At 36.6% G+C, this 27,690-nt stretch overlaps 1 protein-coding gene across 3 annotated transcripts in view; it reads right to left on the bottom strand.

Annotated features, from left to right (window-relative positions):
- Positions 1 to 27,690, bottom strand: part of EYS (eyes shut homolog) — a 724,585-nt gene that overhangs the window by 106,653 nt on the left and 590,242 nt on the right. For all 3 annotated transcript variants that reach the window (XR_011725383.1, XM_071741624.1, XM_071741625.1), the window contains exon 38: positions 25,785 to 25,938. Coding sequence is in view for 2 of the 3 variants with exons in the window: in XM_071741624.1 (XP_071597725.1) it covers positions 25,785 to 25,938 (154 nt within the window). In the remaining variant the exon portion in view is untranslated. The remainder of the gene's footprint in view (positions 1 to 25,784; positions 25,939 to 27,690) is intronic.

The raw sequence follows: 27,690 nt of genomic DNA, 5'->3' as shown, positions 1-27,690 counted from the left end.
ACTAAATTTCAAACTTGCTTGCCACACATGTGCTTCCATAGTACTGGCTTTAGTATAAAAAGATTAGGGGTTTTTGCCATTATTCTGTTGAACAGAACCTTTTCTTTTTTAATTGAAGGGTATTTATATTTATTCTACTCTTGTTCTAGTCTTCTACTCTGATTTAATGATAAATAAATATAGTAAATATCCACCAGAAACTGGCTTGATGATAACAGTTTTATAATAGAGATCTTTTAGAGTAGATGACAAGCTGAAAATAAGTCAACCATGGCATCCTGTTAGAGAAAAGGTAAGCACAATAATGGGTGTATATAGATAGCTTAGATAGCTAAAGAGACTGCAGACATGTAAAGCATTTTTTTACTTTCTTCCAAGGTGAGGACAATGAATAATGTATTTCTTAATGACCCTGTTTATTTATCAGCAGGAGTTTTGTTCAATCCAATTTCACTAGTCTCTGATCTTCTGTTCCCTTACTATTATCAACATATTTGGTATCTGCATTCCCTCATTTCTATTGTTGCAGCTAAATAAATGCAGACTAATAGCCTTCAAATGGTGCATCACATTGAAGAACATATGGGCCAACAGACTGAAGTCTAGAAAAGTGCTTTGAAGCCCGTTGGAGATACAGAAATGTGACCAGCATGATAAGTTAAAATCCAGGTTTCCTCAAATCTAATATATCCTTTAGTTGTTGGCATTTTTACAATGGATATCAGATGTTGATAATGCCATATATCACTTAGGCAAAATCAGAAGAACTGAAGATGACAAACCAAATAAGATGCACACTATAATCTCCAAGTATGTAGAAGGCTGCTGTAAACAGAAAATAAACAGTCCTCTCTGTCCTCATCTCTGACACTATAAAAAAACATCTCTATTAGAGGAGGTATTGAGGTAGATTGCACAGGCTTGTATTGAGAGTTTTGTAGGTAGATTGAGGGTTTGTACAGGCTCCCTCACTGGAGGTTTTTAAGGATACGTTAGACACATCTGTCAGAAATGGCAGAAGCATTTCATTTACAGGTGTGATGATTATGCCATAAGTGTGCCACTGAGGCAGTGGTTTATGACATTTCCAGTCTTTCAGCTAACTGAGCCATCTACAAAGTCAAGAAAGCATAGAACAGGCCTCGTAGTAGACAAACAAGGCTGTGACCCAAGTGACTGCAAATATCAGTGTCTCTGAATTTATAAAGGAGTAGAGTCTATTATACACAAATCTAATGTTACCTACCTAGGAAAAAATGTCTTTCTAGAGGCTTCTGAACTAAAGGAAAGAAGGAAAATGCTTTTGTTCATCTCCAGACTGAAGGCTTTCTTTTTTGTTGTGGAGATACTAGTAGAACCGGGTAGCATAAAGAGAACAAATACACTTTATCCTAACTAATATTGTCTACCCTGCACAGAAGATGCAATTTCTTTACTTAGTACTGGCGTACAGTTTCTCACACATTATACAGAATCTAGCTCCCCAAACAAATTCATGTCTGTGAATAAGTATATTACTAGTGGAAAATGGTAATATCTACTTTAGATGAAACAGGTAGTGTTTATGCTAGGTTCTACTTAGCTTGTTTTATGCCTCACTTAATCCAGTTCTGCCAGTCCAACAGTCAAGTATATGATCCTTTAGTAGGCTGGTTAATGGGATTTGCTATTGCATTTATCACTGAACAAACTACAGGCAGCATGCACCCAAGGATCATTTACTTCAATGAAATGCTTTTCCTCAACATATTTATTTTATGAATCATGACTTTAAAGATATCTGTTCTCAGACTGGCTCCTAACAGGAAAGTGTAAATTCTACTCTTAATCACATCTCTTTAATTCTATTGTCTTCATAGGGAGAGACTGGTGTAAACAGAATGCTTCAGTGCACTGTGACAACAGAACCATTGACTGTGACATCTCTACTTCACACACACAAAACTGGAAATAGCTCAAGGATACTGGAAGAATTAGCATTAACATTTATGCAGAGTTTTGAAACCTAAAACAAATTGAAATAGTTGTTATCATTGCAGTAGCTATTGTTCTCATTATACTTGACAATGACAGTACTGAAGAATTTAGTCCTACAAAATTGATCCTGACAGTGGGCACAAATGCAAAAACCTTGTATTTTAATCTGAGTTTTGAGACAACCTTCTTCTTACTTAGAAGGATGGAGAATATGTGCTGCGCTTCTGCTTATGTAGTGACTATTGTCTGTTGAATTATAATTGGCTTCTGTGGGCTTTTTTCTGTTACATAAATTCATGGAACCACCAGGTTTCACTGCTGATAAAAACCTGGCTTAAACCCAGTAATCCACCTTCAAGATTTAATACTGTTGCTTTGTCCTTTTTCTGACAGCATTGCCTCAGGTTCATGTACCAATTGGGCATTTACTGCACCTGATCAAGGCTGTTTTAATTTTAATTATGGCTACCTTTAACTTTTCTTTGAGCCTACATTATACCAAAGATAAAGACTTCTACTCTTCTACTTTTTGGAGCTCCAGAGAGAAATATTCCAAAGGAAAGTGCTTGCAGTTTTTTGCACATTTTTTTCTTGCCCTCTGACTTGCCCTGCTTCTCTAATTCACTGATTTTCAATATAGCATTCGAGCAATTTGATTAAAAATTACATAACAACAGAAAGCAAAGTTTGTTTCCTCCTTCAGTTAAAAGCTTCCGGCTAAAGTCTATGCACCACTTAATTAAAAGTGTAGAAGATACATGGTAAAAAAAGAGGGAAATTTAACTACAATCTTCACTGAAAAAATATTGTGGTGAAACCTTTTATACTTAGAGTCATGACAAAATAGGTTTTCAACTATTCTCTCCATAAAACTAAGAGACATCCTGCTGGTACTTCACTTTTAAGTACTGAAGTGTTTATTAAAAAAAGAAAAAAAGTATTTTGGTTTCAGAGTCTTTAAAACTCATGTCTTCTAATCCTCTGTGACATGAAGTCTTTGCATTTTGAAGGTACTCTCACATTGCCCTAAATGACACTTAGGCAAACTTTGTTTCTCCTTCTCACAGTAATTTTCAGACAGCCTATTCTTGCGCCCTGCTGGTGTCATTCAAATAATTTGCTTCACATTCTCAAAAACATCCTAGTAAGACAAAAAGAAAAGGCAGACACCTAATCTCTGTTATAATTCAGGAACAGCTGCTGAAGAACCTATAACCCCTACTCAACTCTTCTATGAGGGTCTAAGAATGCCTAATTCAGTTCAATTATGTTACGATCAACTGAAACTATGGCAAGAGAATGTGAGTCTGGGCATATGGAGCCCAGGACATACTCTTAAAATAAGATATGGAGTTCTCCCTTGTACAGAATAATTTAGAAATTATTATTTTAGTATCACTGAAGGTGCAAATATGCTCCTGCTAAAAAGTCGTTTCTGTGTGTGACAAGAATTATCATAGAATTTTATTTTTGGTAAGTATTATTACTTATGCTGCCGTAAACAAAAGGATGAGCAGACCTGCAGAGCATACTGCAGAATGGTAATGTGGCATTTGTAGCCCAGAAGAAACCAGGAATAAATAAGTGATCTTTCCTCATAAGCTGTAATGCCAGCTATGTGAGTCATCTCTGGGCCTTCAACCTTCAACAACATTTTGTCTCTTGTTTTGACAACATCAGTAAGAAAGAACGTAAGCCCTTGTCACCATAATACCTTCAGGCTCTCTTCAACACATGGAAAGAATAATTCTGATTTTGGACAAATGAGAGATACCAGTGCTTCTAAAAGGGCTAGGCATATTACAGATCTATTTTCACAAAGCATAAGCAACTCACCTGAAGCCAGTAATACAAGGCTGAAATGTTTAAATGACATGACCACTGACAGGCAATATAATCAGTTAATTTTTTTGAAAACTGTGTTTGACTAATATTTATTTGTTTGAACACACAAACCAGCAGAATGGAGTAGATCTGTGCTTTCAGAATCCATACATAAATACAAAATTGCACAGAATTTACTGTTTACTGGTGTCATCTCAACTCATCAGAGAGGTCCACTCACCTTCATCTGGACCAGAGTAATCAGCTATTGCATCACAGTTTGCTTATGGTAACACACATGCTGTGTTTTCCTCTGACATAAAAAAACTATTACCTTAAGAACTGCTATGTCAAAGAAATCAAGATTCTCATAATATTTTCAGATGTAATGGGTACTTGAAGCTCTCTGATAACAGCATCCAATATGACTAATATGAACATTTTGCTAACTTATAAACAGTCATGTTTTTTAAAAAAAAAGAAAAATGAGACTGGTTTAGGGTGATAGTTAATATATATATTAGCTGCAATCTTCTTCAAAGCTACACTTAAATACATATTTAAGTACAAGATCATAATGCTTTTTCCCTATTTGAATAAAAAAAAGGTAAAATATAGACTACAAAATCATTTGAATGTACTTCAAGCAAGACTATTAAAATAGCCAGATGTACATTTTATAACGTACTACAAATGTCTCACCTACTTTTTTTTCAGTCGCTTTGGTTAGTGATTATATTTGAGCTGAAATGTAGTATTTGGAAAATAATACTGCACAAGATTCATGAATATTAACTGTAAAAAAGAAAAGACAAGGTAAATATAATACATTTAGCTTGTATGAGTAAATGTGTGTTCATAAATCACCTTTTATTAAGTTTTCTGTTTTTTAAATGTGATAGATTACTTTCATCATATTTTAGAAAAACAAAGTTTGAGGTGTTTGTGGAAAGGGTAATCCTGTATGATGGGAAATGTGCTACAGTTCTTCATGGGTAAACAAAGTATTATGTATGACAGTAGCCTTTTAACAAGATTCTATTTTATAAATGCAATTCATTAAGGAAAAACACCACAATGGCTACTGCTGTGTATGTACAATCAATCTGGTTTTCCTTACGGATGTAGGGTTTTATTTTTTCATTTTGATGTCCAATTTTTCACCTAAATATCATGAATGCATTTACCCACACATTGAATTTGGAAATACTAGAAAATATTTTACTATAAGAAAAAGGAGATTAACTATTTCAAAGGGATGTTCAGTGCTGTATACTTAACATACTTTAAGTTAAAATCCAAGCACTAAATAAAGTTTTAGTTTATCAGAATAAACATTTCTAAGTGACAAAAATTCATTTCCAATTAAGCCATCTCTGTTCTGCAACAGTGTAGATGGTATGCACAAATTAAATCAGAGTCAATTTAACTGTCCTATTAAAGACTGTGAAATCACAAAGTTTCACCTGGAATTAAGAATTCATTCAGATTTGTTTCCACAGCAGGAATAAATCCCATTTGTTTTGATCTTACCCTCAAATTGCACTACTTAGTAGCAAATCACACGTTTAGAGAAAAATAAGAACATGAAAACATTTGGACTGCTTGTCTTTTTGGTAGAAAACATGAAATTTTGTGGAACTACAAAAGAAGAAACTGAGTTCCTAACTATACAAAATACTTTGTTGTAACAAAGTATAGCACAAACTTTACCTTTGCCTACTGAAACTTAAGAAAGATTTTGAAAGCCTAACTCTATATAACAGAATATATAGCATCTATATAGCAGAATAGCTCATAATACAAAATATTACAGGGACAAAGACAAGCACCTAGAAGACAGCTTCAGTAACTGCTAAAACCATTGGTGTGAGATAGCTTAACAGTTAATTACTAAAGCTAACACTAAATCTTTTTATTCAGGTGACACAAAAACATCATCAGTCAGCATTCAGTTCATCAAAATAAACAGGGCTGTTCACAGGAGCCGGACCTTTTAATGGATCTTGATGTGTGAGAGAGTCTGGATCATCCTCTCTAATCACCAAAACCCTGTCAGAGACAAATGCTGTTGAATTGTTCATGACTACTAGGAAGTGGGTCACTGACCAGGATCCGTGGTGAGAAGCCAACAATGTTCACCCTGGTATTAGGTATAGCAGTGATGATAAAGGAAATAACTTTGCCTGGAGAGTGGTACTGAAAGTAACACGAGGAAATCATGTTACCAGCAACGGGAGATGAAAAGAATGACTTGAGGGAATAGCTGAAATTAATACTTGACTAAGCAACCACATAATGCTTAGACCAGGAGACTGCTTATGTAAACCCACCATGGTACTATGCAGACTTTGGTGGGAGGAAAAATGTTCTGAAAAGCCTAAAGGAGCCACCACCAGAAGAGCCAACTACTGCCTCTTGGAAGGAAATACTGGAGTCTTTAATTCATAGCTGGACAAGGAAGACGAAATGTTATACTATGAACCTGACAGGACACAGTGCGGGACAGCTGCTCCCTCAGAGCTGGGGTGTCAGGAGCCACAGGGCAGGGTCTGGCAGCCAGACATTTCATTTCCAGTCATTCCAAACTCTAAACACCAAATAGCAAGAAATTAACAAGCTTATTAAAATGATCAAGCTAAATAGAACAACATATTTCAGCCTACATGCAAAATTCTTACAAGATTTGGAGAAGAAAGCTGTCCTTCAGATTTAAATAGGAAAGGAAAAAAAGGGTAATTTAAAAGAACATGGTATAGTATAAACATTTCTACCCTGCTCAGAAAAGCATTCATATCAGTATATTTCTGACATGGCAATGAAGCAGTCCCCAGGAGACTGTGCTGGTAGATTCTTTCCCTCTGAAGAAACCAATGTGCTACTTCATTATTTCTTTTGGTCACAGTATTGAGCACTAAGGGATGCCACTAGTAACTGACTGCTGGCAAGTCTATACACTGCTGACCATCAAATTTTCCACTCACTTAGCTGATCTTGGATATAAGGGTATTATGGCAGACAATGAAGAAAGTGTTATTTGAAAGGACAGAAAGGACAGCAGTAGGTTAAAGCAAAGTTGATCTGTTTTTAAATGATTTAACTGAATAGCAGTACATGTTAGGATACATCTTTACCTGTCAGACATAAGCTATTTATTTAGATTATTTTAGTTTTCAGCTGCACATCTCAGTATTTTGTGGTTATTAACGAATTTTATAACAAAATTTCTGCTAGTCTTATATCACAGGAAAGGAGCTGGAATAAAGATGGGTTTAAAGACTTGCCAAAGATCACATCCCAGGAATGCCAAATATGTCAATTAAGGAGTGCAAGTTCTGTGATTGTCATGGTGATATTCACTAATTATTCCCGTACTAAGTTACTAGAAATTAAGCAGAAAAAATTTAAACTCACATCACTTTTAAAGAACATAGCTACTTTACTGATTAAATTTTAACACATATATTTATCTGCCTTCAGTCATTAAGTGCTTTCTTAATGATGAAGTCTGAAAACTTCCTCTATTATACATCTGCCTCTCATTTGTGAGACAGAGGAAGCAAGTGGGCAGGAAGATACAGTGAGCAGGATCAGATCAGCTAATCCTGCTGCTCCTTTGAGTAACCAGCTATTGGTTTTTTGACTTAAAAAAATAAAAACAAAAATAGGCTAATGTCTGGCCAGGATCATGCTGAGAGTGATTCAACTGTAATATGTACTGCATATAATGAGATAAGCAGAATAAGTTGTGTCAGAAATCTATTATGGAATATCTACTGCATGATTAATTAGCTTTCTTTTCACTGTCTTTCTCTTACCACCCTTTTCTCATTCAGGAAGCATTGGGGGAGCAAAGGCAAGTCTGTGTTTGTCTTCCATTGTCAGTGCTTCATGTTGATATCAGTTTGGATAAGTAGGGAAAAAAGAGCTTTTTTTTTGGCTTGAATCAGAAACTAACTCCACTGACAAAAATAGTCAGCATGCTTATTTTCAGGGGGAAAACTGAAAAGGAGACAGTAAGAAGCTTATAAGGCAAGGATTTCAATATTCACCTTTGATCAAATCAATGTCTTGTCCTCCATCCATGATAATGATTTAAAGCACATTAGTTTTATGGGAGATGTTCTTTGGAGCTCATAGAAAACCATCCTTAATTATCTGGGATTAAAATGAGCAGTGATACTTACAGTTGCTGCTATCTAAAAGATCTAAAATATTTGAATATGCTGTTTGGAGGAATAGAATATCTGAATTTTTGTCCTTCTGTTGTTTAAAGGTATAAAATGATATTTGAAAAGTGTAGACTATGTATCTACAATTTTCCCAATTATTAGGCAGTTTAATTTATTTCACTGAATGAAGATGCAGAAGCACTATGTCCTGAAAGTTGCAGGTGCTGAAATATTAGCTCACGTTTAGTTCAAGAACTTGTGTAAGGTGAGATGAGTTATACCAGCTTCTTGCAGCTCACCTTGAATTTAAACGGAATGATTCTGTGCTGCTTCATTTCCTACTTAATGTAGCTGTAAATGTTTCGGCCCTTTGGTCTCCTGTATTCAGTGTGCAACCTTTGGCATACTTAAGAGTCTTCCAGCTCAGAACTGAGGAAAATGACGTCTTACCCTTTCTCTGTCTTTTAAAGCATTAAAGTAGATTTTGAGTAGTTTCCAAAAAAAAAAACAAACCAAAAAACAAAAAACCCAAAACAAAACAAAAAACCCCACAAAACCAACAAAAAAAGAAAAAAAAAAAAACCAAAACAACAAACCAAACCAAACCAGAAAACATCAAAGAAAGTATTCAAAGTGAGAGCAAAAATGTATTCTGCATTTACCACTGATTTAGTACATGAACAAGATAAAAGCTACCCAAAAACCCTATAGCCTTTCCGAATACCTGTCAGAAAACATGATCAGCTGTAATTAAAACTATATGGATGAATCACTTTAAATCATAGAGCAGTAGCATGAAGTGAACTAATTCTGACAGTGTTGGATCCACTGTTTTGGGATATGTTTTGACTTCTAGACATCAACTTGCCAAAGCAAGAGTCAACAGAGTATGTTGTAAAGAATGAGAGATTTCCCAAGACATAGGCCTCTTTTTGGGTTTGATTGGCATACTTGCTTGAGTGGTAAAATACTTCATATTTAATCTACTATTAATAAGGGACAGTTTTAGCTATTCTGATATGGTGTTGTTGCCAAAAAGAATGGTGCCCACCTTGATGCAGCTGTTCAGTGAGTGTGATCAGAGATCTATTCAACTAAATCCCAAATAACCAAATGTCCCAAAAGAGTATTTTTCAGTCATATCCTCAGAATTTCTTTTTGCTCAGTAAAATTGACAATACCCACCTTAGCAAACAGGACTTTACTACATTAATTCCAAAAGCTGAAAGATGCTGATCAGCTTAAAATTCACATTAAAATAAAATACTGCAGATGTCATATATGCTCAAAATACTTTATGTTGAAATGTTATTATGAATGAATGTATAGGCAAGAATAGACATTTACCATTAAATATGAATGAATATTATATGTACTGGAATGTGTGAACACTTTAATGCTGCAGGACTTTTACAGTGATGCTTACCACTTTTCTCTATTATTAAATAGAGAATTTCCCTATTATTGTGTGCTCTGTGTTTCAGAAAAAAACCCCCACACTGAAACAAAACTAAACACTTTCTGAATTAAATTTGAGACTTAAAGAGGATAAGAGGAAAGAAATTAAATAATATAGGCTTTAGAAAGCATTCTTAGTCCTCAGAGTAGGAACTGGGTATTCAGCAAGACAGAAATACTGCATCACCTGGGAGAACCTCAGTTCATCACAATCTGTGTTTTAGAATTGAAAAATATGTATATACATTGTGCTGAGACTATTATCTGCACTAAGCAGCAAACCAGAAAACTCCACTTACATATCACTGTGAGCCTATTTTAGCTTACAGCTCTCTACGTTATGCTTTCAGTAAACTGCTGTGTACATGCTCTCTACACAGGAACTGAAGAAATACCACTTACAAAGTGGTATGATAGAAGTGACAGATTCATTACCTACATGAAATACTGCTAGAAATTCAGGGAAAAGGAGAGTCGACAGAATTATAGGGGTATATACATGGTCCACATAAGCTTACAAAGCTTACAAAGCATGTACAAAGCAGTACATGCTCTTCTTCTCTTAAAGGTGAAGGAAGGACTCACAATCTTTTCATCTACTTCAGCCAAGAAACAAAATGGTCAGATCATGGCTTGTCTTATGGCAGCCACAGACTCATGTTTAGATTTGTATTTTTCACAATAGTTGCTGTTGAGCAAAACTTACACCTTCACCAAGAAGGCAGGCAAGTATGATCCTGTTATTTTCCAGATGGGTGAACAAAAGAGGTTGCAGAAGATTGTTTCTGACAGTGCTGGGAATAAAACCCAGGGGCCAAACCACCTATCAGATTTACATAAAATGTATTCAAATGCAAGAGAAAATGTATTTTCTGAAGGTGTTTTGAACAGCTGCTGAGTAATTTGGTAGCAACACAGCATGCTATGCTATAGCTCCCACAGTCACATCTTTCATTACTACTAGTCCCCTACGTGCTGGCAGCTCTGACAAGACAATGGGAACTGTAGGGGGGACAAAACAATTTCTGTCACAACGTACAGATCCCTAGGTCCTGGTGTTCTCACTAAAACCCATCAGTTCAGTAGGAAGTCATATCCACCATCAATGCAAGAGGCTGACTGTGAACTGCACAGAAGCTGTAGAGGAAAAACCACAGGGGTTACATATCCCAGGGCACAGATGTAGATTGGTGCTACATAAGCACTGTCTCCCCAGATGAGGAAATGCATAGCCTCCAGAAAAGGCAGTCCACAGCCTGGAGAAGAATTTTAAAGTACTCCAAATATCCACATAATATCTGTTTAGTATGGTTGCAGATGCAGATTTGGCCTTCTATAAGGTTTTGCCATTTAGTAGCAAAGCACAGCGTTTCCACAGACACAGAGAATCCATTTACAAATCATGCTACAATAGTCAGTATATCCTGAAATACCTTGTAATGCAGCAGATGTTTTTCATGTCTCTGGAAAGACAATAGCACCAGTAGACATTAATTAGCTTTCTGTGTTCAGTATATGCAAACACTTATACTGTGACTACAAGAATTCTGCAACGTATTCAACTTTACCTTCTGCTGAAAAACAGAAAAATAGAAGCTTATCTGACACCAGGTAGCACTAGCTAGAGTTTAAATAAACTACAGCGGTCATGTATTTATTACATAGCTTTTCCCGCACAACTATGTATGCAAGGAATGTAGCAAAAACGCTTTCTGAATCACTTCACAATGCCTTCTGTGGTGAGCTGACCTTGGCCAGCTGCTAGCTGCCCACACGGGCTCTCTTTCACTCCTCCTCCTCATCAGGACAGCAGAGGTAGGGCAATGATAAAACTCCTGGGAGAAAGGGATGTCACTTACCAATTAGCGTCACACATAGCACAAACTTGACGTGGGGAAAATTAATTTAATTTATTGCTGTTGCAATAGATTTGAGTGGTGAGAAACAAGGAAAAAAAAATTTAAAAACCCTTTTTCCAAACCCACTTTCTCCCAGGCTCAACTTTTCTCCATTACCAACTCCTGCACCTCCCTACCCCAAGCAGTGCACAATGGAAAATGCGGGGTTGCAGTCAGTCTATAACAGCTTCTGTGATGCTCCTTCCTCCTCACATTTTTTTTCCCCAGCTTTCAGTGGGGGTTTTCTGAGGGCCACAGTTTCTTCATGAAAGATCAACTTACTGCAACCCACCAGCTTCAGTGTGGATATCTGCTCTGGCTTGGTCTCTTCACAGGCTGCAAAGGAATCTGCTCTGCTGCCTGCAGTACCCTGTCCCCTCCTTCGCCTCTGACCTTGGTGTTCACAGGATTGTTTTCTTCCTTTCCTTCTCTTCTCACTCTTCATTCTACCTGTGTGGTGTTTTGCCCTTTCTTTCTTTTCCCTGAGGCACCCCCACTTTGGCTGGGGGTGAACCCTCTGACATGTGATTGCAGCCAGCTGGAACTGTGTCCAGCACAAGGCTGCCCTGTCCTCTCCTCGCAGATGCAGCCCTGCAGCCTCCACTGCCAGTGCTGGGGCACCTGCAAAGAATGCACCTTTTTCCTATAAACTTTGCATGCTTTTTGTTAAAAGATTAAGGTGCTGACATGTGGAAATAAATTTATTAGCTGAAAGCCTAAGTGTCTTATCGTACAACTTGGCCAGTATCAGTATCAGAGCAATACCATTGAACACTAGTCCTAGATATTTTAAAATCTTTGTTTTGAACTGCATGATTTAACACTAGCACAAATCTTTCCACTAGACCTGTTTCTGGTGAAAGTGTTTTCCCCCTAGTTTCTGCTACACTTCTCCCCACAGCTTAATTTTTTATCTGCAACCAGCCTCTAGTGAAGGGTATTTTTATTTAATTCTGTATTTCCAACCATGCTAAGGACAAGATCAAGTAACAGTCACAAAATGACAAAGCATTTGATGAAGGTGATCACAGATACAATAGCACCATCTGTAACTACATCAAAAATAGACCAACAAAGCTAAAGAGAGCAGAACAAAAGGAAAGGAACACACAATGATGAGCAAGCAAATAAGGAAGTTTCATGGACAGTTTGACCTTTAAAGGTCTCTTTCAACCCAAACCATTTGACGACTCTATGAGTTCACAGTGTAATAAAATGCTGGGTCACCGTTTGCTTCAAAGAACAGGCAAAGGTTAATAAGGACAGTCAAGATGGTGGAGAGATAAATAAAAAAGCTTTTCCCACCTGGATTAGCTACATTACAGAATATAAATTAGTCACGTAATTTATGTACTTCCATCAAAGGAGAGAAATAAATTTCTTCCTTGGTTGTGTTCCTTAAAGAGATTCTTTCAGACTTTCAGAAAGATGAAGCTCACATCTTTCTCTCTCTCTTTCTCTCTCCCTCTCTCTCTAATCTGACCACTGGGCAAGACTATTAACACTCATACATGACAATTTTACTTAATATTCTCTTAATCCAGTGATTCAATTTGCAGTAGCAAATCTTCTTGCTGCCAGTATGCAAAACTAGACCTAAACTAGATGGTCTTGAAACAATCAGCTCTTTGTTTTCTTCTTCTGTGCATATATGCAAACCATATATTAAATATCTGCCAGAAATTCATCTAGAAGGCAAAAAAATTAAAAAAAAAGGCCAATTAAAATAAAATTATAATGAAATGGCAGGATATTTGCTGTTTCTTCCTTCCCTCAACCCCATGAAAAAAGGATTTCCAAGCAGATGTACAAAACAGATATCTCAAATTAATCTGAAGTCACAGAGATGGACAAAATACAGTTAATGGACCAGAATCTCGATATCACATTTTTTTAAGTCTGTTTTAATACTTAACTTGGCCTCAGAACACTTAAACTTTTAAACATCCTTCTGAGACAGGTAAGTTCTACTCCCATTTTAGAGCTGTGCAAACTAATTAACAAACTAACATTAACCAAACCCTTTAAAACCACACTGGAAATTTGCTGTTGAGATAGGAGCTAGCTGATCATCTAGATAAGAACTGCTCCCTTCTCAGTACAGAGGAGAAAATTCAGCTAACCCCACAGAGGTCTGGACTGTGTGACTTCTCTGCTTTTCATTGCTTCTGGAGACCTGCCCTCTGATTCCTCTACAATTGCTGGTGCTCATGAGGTATATCAAAAGCAGACAAACTGGTTTGTTGGGAGGTACATTATCTTCCCCTTCCTTCCATCACTCCTTTTTTGAACTCTCATGCAAAGACTAATTGCCTCCTGTTTTTTTATTTTTTTCTGATTTTCAATACTACAGAGCAAATAGGACGTCCTATTGCTTTCAGCTAAAGCAAATCTGTAGAGAATTGCCAACTGTTAAAAGCACACTGAACCAATTTTATTTCAGTATTGATTTCTCACTTAAGCAACAGGCTTCAGGAAGACAATTACAAAAAATTGCTTTGTCTTCACGGAGTTTTTTGGGCTTAGTTCTTCAGAACTCACAGTGTAAAGATTTACTGTTGTCTCACTTCTGAGACTTCCTGGCACCTTCAATAAGCTGTGTGGCATTGCTATAGTTCCATGTGCTATGCCAGACTAACAGAAACTACATCCTCTCCTCATGGCTCTCTATGTTGATGGCCCATGAGGTGGAAACCCAAGAGACCAAGTCCCCCCCACTGTAAGTAAAGACAAGGTTTGTGACCATCTGAGGAACCTGAAGATATACAGAGTCCTGAGGGAATTGGTGGATGTCGTTGCCAAGCCACTCTCCATGATATTTGAAAAGTCACGGCAGTCAGGTGAAGTGACTTGGAAGAAGTCACTGGTGCTTGGAAGAAAGGAAATATCACACCCATTTTTAAAAGGGAAGAAAGAAGTATCCTGGGAACTACCAACCTGTCGGTCTCACCTCTGTACCTGGAAAGATTATGGAACAGATCCTCCTAGAAGACACGCTAAGGCACATGGAGGAAAGAGGTGATGCAATACAATCAGCATGGATTCACTAGGGCCAAATCCTGCCTGACCAACTTTCTACTGCGGAGTGACTACAATCAATCAACAAGGGAAGAGCAGTGGATGTCATCTACCTGGACTTCTGCAAGGCCTTGACACGGTCCCCCCCACAATATCCTACCCGCCAAGTCAGAGAGAGAAGGATTTGATGGGTGGACTGTTTAGTGGATAAGGAATTGGCTGGATGGTCACATCCAGAAGGTAGTGGTCAATGGCTTGAAGTCCACATGGAGACCAGCAAGAAGTGGTGTCCCTCGGGGTTCCGTGCTGGGACCCATACTGTTTAATATTTTTATCAACAATATAGATAGTGGGATCGAGTGCACCATCATCAAGTTTGTGGATGACATCAAGCTGGGTGGTGTTGTCAATAAGCCAGAAGGATAGGATGTCATCCAGAAGGACTGGGAAAAACTGGAGAGGTGAGCCCAGGTGAACCTCATGAGGTTCAACACCACAAATGCAGCATCTTGCACCTAGATCAGAACAATCCATGCTGTCATTACAGGCTTGGGGATGAGGTTTTAGAAAGAAGTCCTACAGAAAAGGCGTCGGGGGTGCTGATGGATGAGAAAGTGGACATGAGCCAACAGCATGTACTTCCAGCCCAGGAGGCCAATCACATCCTGGGCTGCATCAAAAGAAGCATGGCCAGCAGATAAGAGAGGTGATTCTGCCACTTTGCTCTGGTAAGACCTCACCTGGAGTATTGCATCCAGCTCTGGAGCACTCAATACAGGACATGGACCCGATGGAGCAGGTCCAGAGGAGGGCTATGAAAATTATGAGGGTGCTGGAACACCTCTCCTGTGAAGACAGGCTGAGGGAGCTGGGGTTGTTCATCCTGGAGAAAAGATGGCTCCAGGGAGACCTAATAGTGACCTTCCAGTATCTAAAGGGAGCCTAAAGGAAGACTGGAGGTGGACTGTTTGAGAGGGCTTGTAGTGACAGGACGAGGGGCAATGGTTTTAAATCAGAGAAGAGTAGATTTAGATTAGATGTTAGGAAAATATTCTTTACCATGACAGCAGTGGAAAAACGGAACAGGTTGCCCAGGGAGCTGGTTGAGGCCTCACACCTGGAGATATTCAAGGTGAGACTTGACAAGACTCTGAGCAACCTGATCAAGTGGAGGGTGCCCCTGCTTACTGCAGGGAGTTTGAACTATATGACCTTTAGAGGTCCCTTCCAACCCAAATTATTCTATGATTCTGTGAAATGAAACAGCTGTCTGAAAGGGCATCTAATGAATTTTACAAAACTCTATATGCTTTAGAAATAAACTAATAAATATAGAAACTATAAAAATACTGAATTATATTTTAATTTGTTTTCAGTATACCAGATTATCTTGAATTTTAATAGCTTATTAATCACTCTGTAATCAAGTGACCGCTTTTTTCTTCAAGTCACAGTTATCTGCATTGTTTCACGTAGAATACCTTTCTCTTCTGTAGTACTGAAATCCCTTTGTATTATCATGTGATAGAACAGCTCTTCCCTTCAAGCAGATCAGAAAGGCTCTGCATTCTGCTTCTTTGGAACAGGGGGAGCAGCCAAGTATTTTGAAATCTTTACTATCTGTTTCATGCAGTCTCACCCAGCCACAATAAGATGAAAAAGTGAACCACATGAGATCATAGAGCAGAAACTATTTATCTAGGGAAATTGCAATTGAGTAAGCAATCACATCAACCATACTTGGAATACAATGCTTCATGCAGCACACAGAAATAAAAAGGACTACAGTATACTTGAAAGGATTGATATGCACCATAAAATCAGTGTCTCCTTTAATGCATGAAGGAAGAGTTCTAAAGAGCTTAGCAAAATTCTGGAAATTTAGGTTAAATGCAGTTTAGAATTTCTATGGTATAATACAATAAAAAGAAATGCTTTAGCTGTAGCATTGCTGAAAGGCAAATCATCTAATTATTAAAGCTGAAATGTCCAGAAAATGGGAACTGTGCTATACAGACTATTAGAATTTTAATCTTGTGTATTTTCCTTGCAGAAATAGAGCAAGGAAACCTGGAATTTTAAAATTGTAACATAAGGCCAAAAAAAGCTCCTTGTCTTTAAAAAACCCAGTACCTTGTGACATAGAGCCTCAGTAATACGTCATCAATGCTATTAGCAGCATCAAACTCTAGGAAAGTAATAAATAAATACTGCAATTATAAGGAATGCGTTGAAATAGATTCTTTAATGTAACTAAGTCCTAAGACTTCTTTGATAAATGAGATTTTCTAGTTATTCTTTTATTCTGCCAATTACACTAGCTATTATTTATGTCACTTTTGATGAGGGGCTGCTAAACAGGAAGGAGATAGTCTGTTCTGAAATATCCAGTACTTTAGTTATGCTTTGTGAAGGTTATAGCATGAAAAACTAACAATCTATTCACCTAATTATCAACATATTTTTAATGTGTGTAAACAATAAATACTCAACATGTTAGAGATTACCATGGTCAATAATTAGTGGATCTTGTTTAAACATGTGAATATTGATATGACAAATTTTGCAAGTGTCCCTCATAAGTCCTATTCCTATTATTTCAATTGCAGTAGGAAAAATACAAAGAAAATATGCTGTCTTGAACCATCTGGTATTTCCTCACAATCAATTGACAGCAATGAAATTTGGGCTATGAGGCATATTACTGAAATGATTATTTGTATTAGGAAAAAAGAATATAATTAAAATAGTTAGCAAATTGAGAATACCAAAGTTCATTACAATTTTCAAATATGGTCCTATACTTTTAATATGGAGAATACTGGAAATGCAACAGTATTATTGGCCAGGAGTCCACCTTAACCACAGAAAAGTTTAAAAAAAATTCTTTCCATTCTATCACTAGGCTATATAGGCACTCTTACTTGGATAGTCAGCATATAAAAAATGAAGCTTTACTTTTGTCAGAATGACCACTGACAGGACCAAAGTGGCTTTTTCTAAGCTTTTTTTTTTTTTTTTTTTCTCACCATCATAAAACACAGAATTATAGAATTGGGTTTGGCTGGAAAAGACCTTTAAGAGCATCAAATCCAACTGTTAACAAGAACACTGCCAAGTCCACCACTAAACCATGTCCCTAAGCACCACATATAAACATCTTTTAAATATCTCCAGGGATGGTGACTCAACCACTTCCCTGGGCAGCCTGTTCCAGTGCCTGAAAATTCTTTTAGTAAGGAAAACCATTTATTTGTATATCTTGTACATTAGTGGAAACTTAAATCTTCAAGTCTTTGTAGTGAATAATTTTTATATAGTTATGAGAGAGGAGCCTGCAGGAAAGCAAAATAACACTGTAAAATGAGAAAAAAAGTCTCTATTTGCAGTATAAATGTTGTGTAGAAAGTGGGACACTTTATTGAAGCAAATGTTCTCTAGTAGTCACAGGCTTGAAGAAAGGAGCTCACAGCAGTCTTTCTTCATATTTAATATATATATAATAATGGCTAGTGTTGGAAAGGACCTTATGCACACTACAAATAAATCTAATCCTAATTTACTTGTTCTGATTTTCAAATAATATGTTATTACCCCAAAACTCAGTGAAACAAGATTTATTATTTTTCTCTTCTTTCAGGATGTGTTGTTTCATCCTAAAAGATAAGCAAAATCCAAAATTCGTGTTACCTGATTTTTGCTTTATTATGCTAAGTGGATCTTGCTTATAAAACCTAATACCTTCTAGCAGCATTGGCTATAAACATGAAGTATATTACAATATTAAAATGGTTAATAATATAGAATCACAGATTCTATGATTCTTTAGACAATGTATAGAAGAAAAGAAGAGCTATCCTTTTTTTCTTATAGTGAATATAGTAATCTGTACTGCCTCTTACTCTATGAAGTAAAACCTTTAAATTCTGGTGGATGATACCTTGAGGATTAGAGGTTAATTTATGCCCTCTTTTTTTCCAGGACACTGAAAGACAGACAAGAATTTACTATGTCATTTTCAAGCTTAAGTTCAGAGCACCTTTTTGAGTTAAAAGTCATCATTTGCCCCCAGTCAGAGTTTAATTTATCAGAACGGCAGATTTGACTTAAAATTTAATTACATAAAATTAACAACAAAATCTAATTTTTCAAATTCTGTGTTCACAGGAGAAGGGAAGCTGTGACACACCATTGGGAAGTTCAGAGAACTTTGCCACTATTTGCACTATTATTTTTCATGGCACTGAAGTAATTTTTTAAATATATTTCTTTTATAATTAAGGTTCACATAAAATCTTGATTTTTCAAGCATATTTGAAGTAGTAGTTATTGCAACAGAAAGAAGAGGTTATCACTGTGGAAAAGATTGAGAAAAATAAGGAAAAACCTGCTTTGCAAGCCTATTCTTTTATCTTTTCAGAACGTTCATCATTTAAACACCAACCTCTCTATTTCCCTGGAGGTAGGTAAGACAAGCTGCCATCTTTTAGCTGAATGGCAAAAGGGTCAGATGAGTAATAATAGTCTGAGCACTGAAGGAATTTTAATTTTTTACATAAATCTGCAGTTATATATACAAACCCATTTAGACTAGATAGCTAACCTGAAAGCAGGTAAGATTTGATGGAGTGAATGCAACACATTACAAAGAGACCTCCAAGATCATCCAGTCCAACCTTTGACTAACACCACAGTCAACTACTAAACCATGTCCTTGAGGACCAGGTCCAAATGCCTTTTAAATACCTACATGGATGGTGACTCCACCCCTATCCTGGGCAGGCCATTCCCATGCCTGACAACCCTCTCAGTGAAAAAATATTTCCTAAAATCCAGCCTAAACCTCCCCTGGCACAGCTTCTATGATCTCCTCTGGTCGCTTCACAGTTTATGAGGAAGAAGAGGCTGTTTCCCTCCTCGCTCCAACATCCCTTGAGGCAGCTGAAGAGAGCCATGAGGTCTCCTCTCAGCCTCCTCTTCTCCAGACTAAACAACCCCAGCCCCCTCAGCCACTCCTCACAGGACTTGTGCTTCATGAGTTTCGTTGCCATTCTCTGGACACACTCCAGCACTTCTATGTCCCTCCTATAGAGAGGTGCTCAGAACTGGACAAAGTACTCAAGATGTGGCTTCATCAGAGCCTAGTATAGAGGGACAACCACCTTTCTGTTCCTGCTGGCCACCAGGTTCCTAATACAAGCTAGGATGCCACTGGCCTTCTTGGCCACCTGCACACACTGCTGACTCATATTAAGTTGACTATCAACTAATAATGCAGCAATCAGTCTGTCATGTCTGTCTTATTGACAGTGATGCAGAAGGTTTGAAAGAATTTTTAGATGAGAACTGGTGTTATTAACCACCCAGGTGTCTGCTGTAGGCACAACACAACAGGGCTCAAGCCCTGGGTGATTTCTAGAGTGCATTGACAAGCTCAGGGCACAGGTAATCAAGGAGCCAGTAAGTGCAGGTGCTCCGCTGGACTTGATACTTACAAAAAAGGAAGAACTGGTTGGAGGTGTCAAAGTCATAATCCAGGATGCCAAAAAGAGGAAATAGCAAAAAAAGCAAGAGCACAACCCTGGACATTGTAATACAGACTTCGGTCTGTTCAGGAATCTGCTTGGATGAAACCCATGAATTATGGCCCTGCAGAGAAGAGTGGTCCAGGATACTCGATTGATATTAAAATATCACCTCCTACATGCTCAAGAGTCGTCCATCCCAACAAGTAAAAATGAAGGAAATACAGCAAGTGGCCTGCATGGGTGAACAAGATTCTAATTTAACTCCAACATAAAATGGAAGTGTGTAAGGCATGGAAACATGGGCAAATGATCCAGGAGGAGGGACAGGATTAGGGAAATACTTGACTGTGGCAAGTGACATGCAGGGTAACAAGCAGGAATTGTATACAAGAACATTACCAGTATTACAGAAACTTAGGAAAACTTGGGCTCACTGATGAATAGGACTGACAAAAGACCTGGAAAAGGTTCTGATACTCAGTGCCTTCTTTAACTCAGTTTTTACTGGCACTACAGTCCTTCAGGTCAAAGCAGGTAATTTTTCCCCTCTCTTCTGCACTGGTGAGACCACATCTGGAGTGTCAAGCTGTATCAAGTTCTCCCTTACAGAGTACAAGAAAGACAGGGACTTAAAGTGAATTCAGCAAAAGGTCATAAAGGCAAGTCAGGTATGGGAGTCTCTCCGAGATATTTAAAACCTGACTGGACATGATCTTACACGTTGTATGTGACCCTGCTTAGACAGGATGATCTCAGGACATCCCTTCCAACCTAAACAATCATGTGAATCTGTGTTTCTGTGTTCTTAGAGATATTCCTGTAGGGTCAGTTAACTTTAATAATTTTAAATAATTAATAAAATGTAGTCTAAGCCAGAACATGAATGGTACAGGAATTCAAATATCTGCTCTTCAAGTCAGTAGCTAGTGAGCTTGAATAGCCAAAGAAGTTGGTTTGTTGGCTTCAAAAGATCACTGATTAAATAATGAATACTGGTGCTGAATGAAAGAAAAAGTATGTTTCAGAAAGTGACACATGTTTCTAAATACACTGAATGTTCTGTTCAAACACAAAATCTGAAACAGAAATGAAAATAAACCACAATCTTTTCTATACTCATTATCAGAATGCATTCTCTTATTTGAGATAGCAGGCCACACAGAATTATTTAACTGGCTGATTCTAATGTTCCACCAAATTGTCAATATTCAAGTTTATATGCATTAGTTTGATGCAAAGCATGTATTATGGATCTTTTTTAGAGGCCAAATAGCAGATGTAGTGATTTACCTACATAAAACTATAACAGATGGATTGATGGAACTAAGATTAAGGTTTTCAGAGGACAAACATTATGCAGACATACATTTCACAAACCTTCCTGCCTTACAGTTGCAAATTCGATGATTATAAGAACTAGAAAAACTTTATAAACTGAACTGAGAGCATAATTATTTCCACAAGGCTGGATAAACTCAACTGTTAGTTTTAGGATTTGTCCCACCAAGATTTATGCTGAATCATCATGATTTGCAGCATCTGTAGAGAATGCAGAAAGTATAAATATGTGTATCCAGTCCTGCTAAAAGTAACTCCAAATTTAATTCAAACGGTATCAAATTCACCTAATGTCCAACAGCATTTCCCGTTTTATGGAACACAACTTCCACATGGGTATGGTTCATGTATATGTGGACTTTAAAAACACACAGCATACAAGATATTACATTTCAAAAACCACATAAAAATGGTTTTATCAGATTATAAATTCATATGATAGAATACAAATTTTTAAATCTCTCCCAGGCTGCTCTCACTGTTAACCTTCAAAGAATTTGGGAAAGGGGATGTGTGATAAGATGGTAGTGATATTGCATTAAGTTGGCTCAAATTATCCTCCAAAACACCTTTCCTTATCTCATTCATCAGATAATTAATTATATTGGAACTCAACATTGCAACTATGAAGATTAAGAGTATACTAAGATGTTAAAATATTTTATACACACCACGAAAGTAGGATACACTATATACCCGTTCAGATACAAGTCACTGAAGTTTAAGATCTCCTCAAATGTTTCAAATTAATCAAACAAAATTTCATATATTCTTAGGTAACTGGCAACATTGGAAAAAATAGCAAAACATCAGAGAATCAGTTTTAGTGATTAATATAATTTCCAGCAATACTTGCACACTATGCAGAAGCCTCAGCACCTGTAAATACTAATAAAATGATTTCTTAGAAGTAGGCACTAGTATGAGAACATACATACCTCTGGAATGATAACATGAAACAGGTAAACCTCATGACTCAGAGTGAGTCAACAAATTGTATGTTTACATATTCCTTTTAAAAAATGCATTTTCAGAATGTATATGCAATAAAAAAATTATACAATAACATCAAGCAATTGTCTCTCTGGAAAAGAGACAAGTGGAAGTGTAGGTAAAAGGATGGGCACTGATAATATAATTGTGTAGTTTATACTCACTACATTACATCTTGCCAGAGTTTCCATGTGGATATAAAAAAAACTTGTTTAGGATGTGCACAATTCAGAAGGGGCCATCTGTTTTTGAAGCATGAAGACCAAATAATAAACTTTTAGCAGCTTCTGTACAACTGCATGGTCTAGGCTAGAGGTGGCCAAACAACATTAAGTGAATAATTTATTTAACAAACAGATGCTTTTGTGGACAGCTAAAGGTGCCCTTCTCAGCCATGGCAAAATGCATACTCCCAGACGACTAATTAAAGTGTGACAGAAAATTGGAAACAACTACATTCAAAATGTTCACTTGACAAACACATGAAATACTATGCACATAATAAAATCCTAAAATACTGGGGGGGTAAGCATTATTTTCATTAATTTCCAGATTAAAACTCAGAAAATTCTGCAGATAAATATGATGGAAAAGAGTGACACTATCCTATACAGGAGAGATTGTAATTAATCTTTGCTTAGAATCTTTCAAACAGAAAAGAATCTGGTATCCCCCTCCACTGTCTAGAACAGACTAAACTTTTTAAGGTAAGAGAATTTTTAAAATTTTAATTTAGAGAAAAAAGTGTAAGATGTCTAAAGCCAAATCTCTATTAAAACTCTGAAAGCCAAAATCAATCCCAAAGTGTGAAAAAATATAAATTCTGGTGACTTAATTAACTCAGTCTTCTGCTTGTTAGTTACTTTTCTCCAACCACTTAACTGAAGAAACACCATCCGTGTGACATTCACATCACAAACAGCAAATTTTGAACGAGGCAAACACATTTTAGAACCTACACATGAATGAAATGTGTTTGAACTAATGCTCCATGAATAATTTTAAGGAACATATCCATAAAACTAATCCAAACATCTCAAGAGCGCACTCACAGATTTAACTGAAAAGATCAATACAGTCTCAATTAGGAAGTAACAAAGAAATAGAGGCAATTAAAAAAAATGCATATTTTCAAAACCGGCACTTAAATAGTTCTAAATAAACAGAAATGGAAACAATGAATAAAGCTGTATTAAAACGTCTCTAAATTGTTTCGGTAAGGTGAAAAAGTAAGAAATCAGAGGTTTTTTCTTTAAAGCTGTCATTTCACAAGGACCATAATGAAAATAATTGAACATTTAAAACTCGTTTAATCTTCCTCAGGTTCAAAATAAATGGCTTTATTTACGGACACTAATCATAGAGTTAAGAGAGTCATAGCTGTAAGCTTGGGGGATATCCTAGCTTCTTGTACATGAAAATAAGATTTATAGAAATAAAATTTTGATAAGATGAAACTCGGCTGCTACACAGATTACTGATTGTGTAAATTATGCTGTTTACCAAACGTAGTCTTAGTTGCATCCAGGAATGGAGTATCTGTCAACTATGATCTTACAGCAATATTCAGTCAATTTTAACAGAAATACTGTCTCCCAATCAGACTGTTTTGAAATAAGAGCAAAACCAATTATTTAATTCAAGTCTTTGTCACTTTTCCTGCCTTACAGGAAAAAAACCCCTGCAGGTAAAACACAGAGTTATCTTCAACAGCCACTATGAGAACACAAATCAACAGATTTTGCATGGATTCATATTTTACAGTCTATGATGCAAGATCCTGGGGGAGCACAAATGCCTTGTCAAGTTTGCTTTTTTCTTTGGCAGAGGTTAAAGATGATTGCTGAAAGATTACAATTTTATTGCTGTTTGGTGAAGGATATACTGCTCTTTCTACATTTTAGGAGCCACAAGAATAATTACTAGTCATTTTGAAGGCCAAGCCCATAAACTCAGATGCATGTAAATCCTCACTAGTCAGAGTCTACAGTCACACCTGGCAAGTTATTTAGTAGCTCACTATTTTAGAGACAGCAGCATAGAATCCAGTAATCAAAGGTAATGTGTAAAAGGAATTGACATTACTTTTTAGAGTTATCACACGGAAAGTGAAGCCATAAATATATAGATGCTAATTACATGGCAAAAAAGAGAGAAATAAATTTTTTTTTCATTGTGAAATTGAACTACATAACTAGAATCATTCTTTTCAATGCCACTTAACTGCATTGGTTGCTAAGATATCATTAGACTTTGAAATCAGTACAGCGTTTTAATGCCTTAAACTTATGAAGCAGAGAGAATACTACCACAGCTAATACAATGCAGATGATTAGCTGACCAATGCCTCACAGAAGAGCAGTCTCTGAGATTAAAAAACAAACAAAACTAACTTAATCAGTATTAAACTGTATATTTCTCCTAGGTATCTTCTATGAGAAAAAATTCTTGGCTCATGGGAAGAGAAAGGGATTGAATATTCTTTGTAAATTTTATATATACATTTACAGTTTTTCCAAAAATCCTGAAATAGATTAATACAGTTTCAGATATCAAGTAATTAGATTTCTATGAATAGTATGCAGCTTTGCTTCATTATTACTAAAATAGAATAAAAGCAAAAAAGCCGTGTTTTATGTGGAGCATAAAAGTATAGAACTGTGCCTGAGAAGAAATGTAAGATAGAACTCAAACTGTTGATTTAGTTATACATATTTAATCCTTACTATATAAGAAGAGGTTTTATACTTACAATCTAACAAGTTTGTTCCTAGAAGTATATGGTAAAGTTTATGGGGGGAGCATAAAATCTAACCAAACAAGCCTAAACACGTTTTTTCATCATACCATATATTCTATATACTGAGATCATTAAACTTGCTGGCATGAGTAATACTTCAGAATTTATCATCTTTTACATTATAAAGAAACAGCCCAGAAGACAAAGGCAAGGTACCAATATATTTTCCAAATGTTTAAGTTAACTATTCTGTGAACTAATGTGTGTACTAGATGAAAAATGACAGTATTGGTCATACATAGATATAAGGGCTTACTGCATTGCAAGATGTTAGCATTCCCATTTTCAATTTTTCACCTTAAACAAGGAATTAGTCCTACATTTAGCACTACAATTCTGATGAAAATTCTCATTTATTCAATATGTAAATTAATAAGTGTAAGTGATGAGTTACCTATTTGTAAACTCCAATGTTACAATTAAATTGTTTCAGTTCTCAAATTTACTTCATCTGTATCTGTATAAGTATCTGGAGTTTGAAAGATTCCCAACTTCTCCCACTGACTGAATTAATCTATGGGAACAGAAATGTTTTTTCAGCAATGCAAAAAAGTTTCCAAATATGCATACAATTGGAATTGGAGCAACCTGGTCTAGTGGAAGGTGTTCCTATACATGCAGGGGGGTTGGACCTAGATGATCTTTAAGGTCCCTGCTAACCCAAATCATTTTATGATTCTATGACTTGTCTTATTGTCAAAAAACATGTGAGGTAACACTTCAGTACTCAATATGTATGACTATATCTCTTTAGGGTAAGAAAGTGGAAAGTTCTTACCTTATTCTGATAGGTATGAGTATACCCTTACTAATTGTCTGATTGACAGATACAGTGAGAATGTTCTGAGAGTTTCCACAGCTGAATCGAACTGTTGGTCTTCCCTCCACAAGATACAGGTGAAGAAACTGTTCTCCAAAATTCCTTTCACCAGCTTTGAAAAAATAAAAATGCACAGTCACACTTCTGAAAGGGTAGGAATCTTTTGAAAATATTCCACACTACTGGAACACCATCACCAGTCATATTGAGAATATGCATCAACAGCTCACAAAAGATAAAAAACCCCAACCAAAATACAGTTTTCTTTTGTACCCGTAGTTGCATAAACCCTTTATCTTTACATGTTCACATGTTTACAAGTAAGTTCACTGAAGGTGAACTTTTCTCTACATCCATCAATATCATTAAGGTAATAGAAGTGATAATAAAAAAATTAAATGATGACAACAATGTAGTCTGCTTTAGTATTTCAACCAGCTTTTCAACCATAATATGGAAAACAAAAGCGATCTTTCTTACAGTCTCTGTAAGGATTATGAACAGTTCACCTTTCCCAATTAATGATATGTTTCAGACTTGGTGACAGGAATGATTGTTATCTACAAAACATCAGACATACTGGGTTACTTGCACAGTTCAAAATAAGAATGAGAAGATATTTAAAAAAAAACAACTTTCAATTTTTGTTCAGTTCCACTAAGTAGCATATGGTAGCTGTGACAGCCAAGTATTTCTATTTAAATGACAGTTGGAACACTGTCCAACAGCTTCAAATAGTAAAAAAAAAATCCCCAAAAACCTAACACCTACAATTGCAAGTTATTTTGGGTGTTTTTTTTTTATGATTTTGCAATTTAACTGTATTCTAGCAGAAGGTAAGACACTGTTCCTGTTAAGGATTTTTATTCCCCTTTAAGACAAACTGTTAACATGTTAATCTGGTTTTTGCACTATATTTTACTCTGTTTAACTGAAGTAAAGACTCAATAGCTAGTTTATGAAATTGACTTTAGTGCTTATGTTTGTTCTGCAGCATTTGAACATAAGATTACTATGTTCTTCTTAACTTCCAGATACATAATGTTCAAAAAACTGGAGTCTTGATTTCCAGAATCATATCTGTATCCAATTGTCCATATTGTCTGGAGCTCCATCCACTGTCTGTAGCTGAGTTGAGAAAAAATACACAACACATACACTGTAAAAATAAACTTTTTATGAGGGCATGTGGTAGGAGAGAGCATTTGCTCCCTTACGGTTAGTGGATCAAAAAAAATCTTGTCCTATGAGATTATAAGGAAAAGGGAGAAACCAAAAAAATGAAGAGGCACAAACCTGACCAACAAATGCAGGTTGTAACAAAAACTAAACCTAACTGGTTACAGGAACTGGTATGGGCATGCAGAGTGTTGAAGTGCTTATTCCACTAATACTATCAGATCAAGGACCCTGTCAAAATAGGATGATGACGAAAAGGGAAGGGCAATAAGCAAAAAACAGATGTGACAAACAAACTAATAGAAACAATGACAAGAAACCAATCTTGACAGTCATCTTAATGGGTGGGCTATCAAGAAGCTTCAGACATCACTTCAGCAATTTTATCCCTACCAGCCAGAGAGGAGAGGACTTGGCTTTCTACAGCCATGATTTAAGTGAGCCTCTAAGCAGATGGTGTTTAAGGCACTGACTTGCCTGTGGCAGCCTGTGTAGCCAGGCACAGCTGCCTCATGTTCTCTGTGTGTCTGCAAGTGTCTGTGCCTCTTGAATAGCTGCTCAGCTGTGCATGGTTCAACTGCAAAAGGGAAAGCAGCAGCCACGTCCATCAGCCTGAGATGGAGACCCTGGAGTGTATGGGCTGGGCTGCAGCAGCTGGGCAGGATGGAGTCTCAGCTCCTGGAGG

Source organism: Heliangelus exortis, chromosome 3, assembly GCF_036169615.1.
Source record: "Heliangelus exortis chromosome 3, bHelExo1.hap1, whole genome shotgun sequence".
Lineage (NCBI taxonomy): Eukaryota > Metazoa > Chordata > Aves > Apodiformes > Trochilidae > Heliangelus > Heliangelus exortis.
The sequence above is the reverse complement of the archived record's forward strand: the minus strand, read 5'-3'. Positions and strand labels throughout refer to the sequence as shown.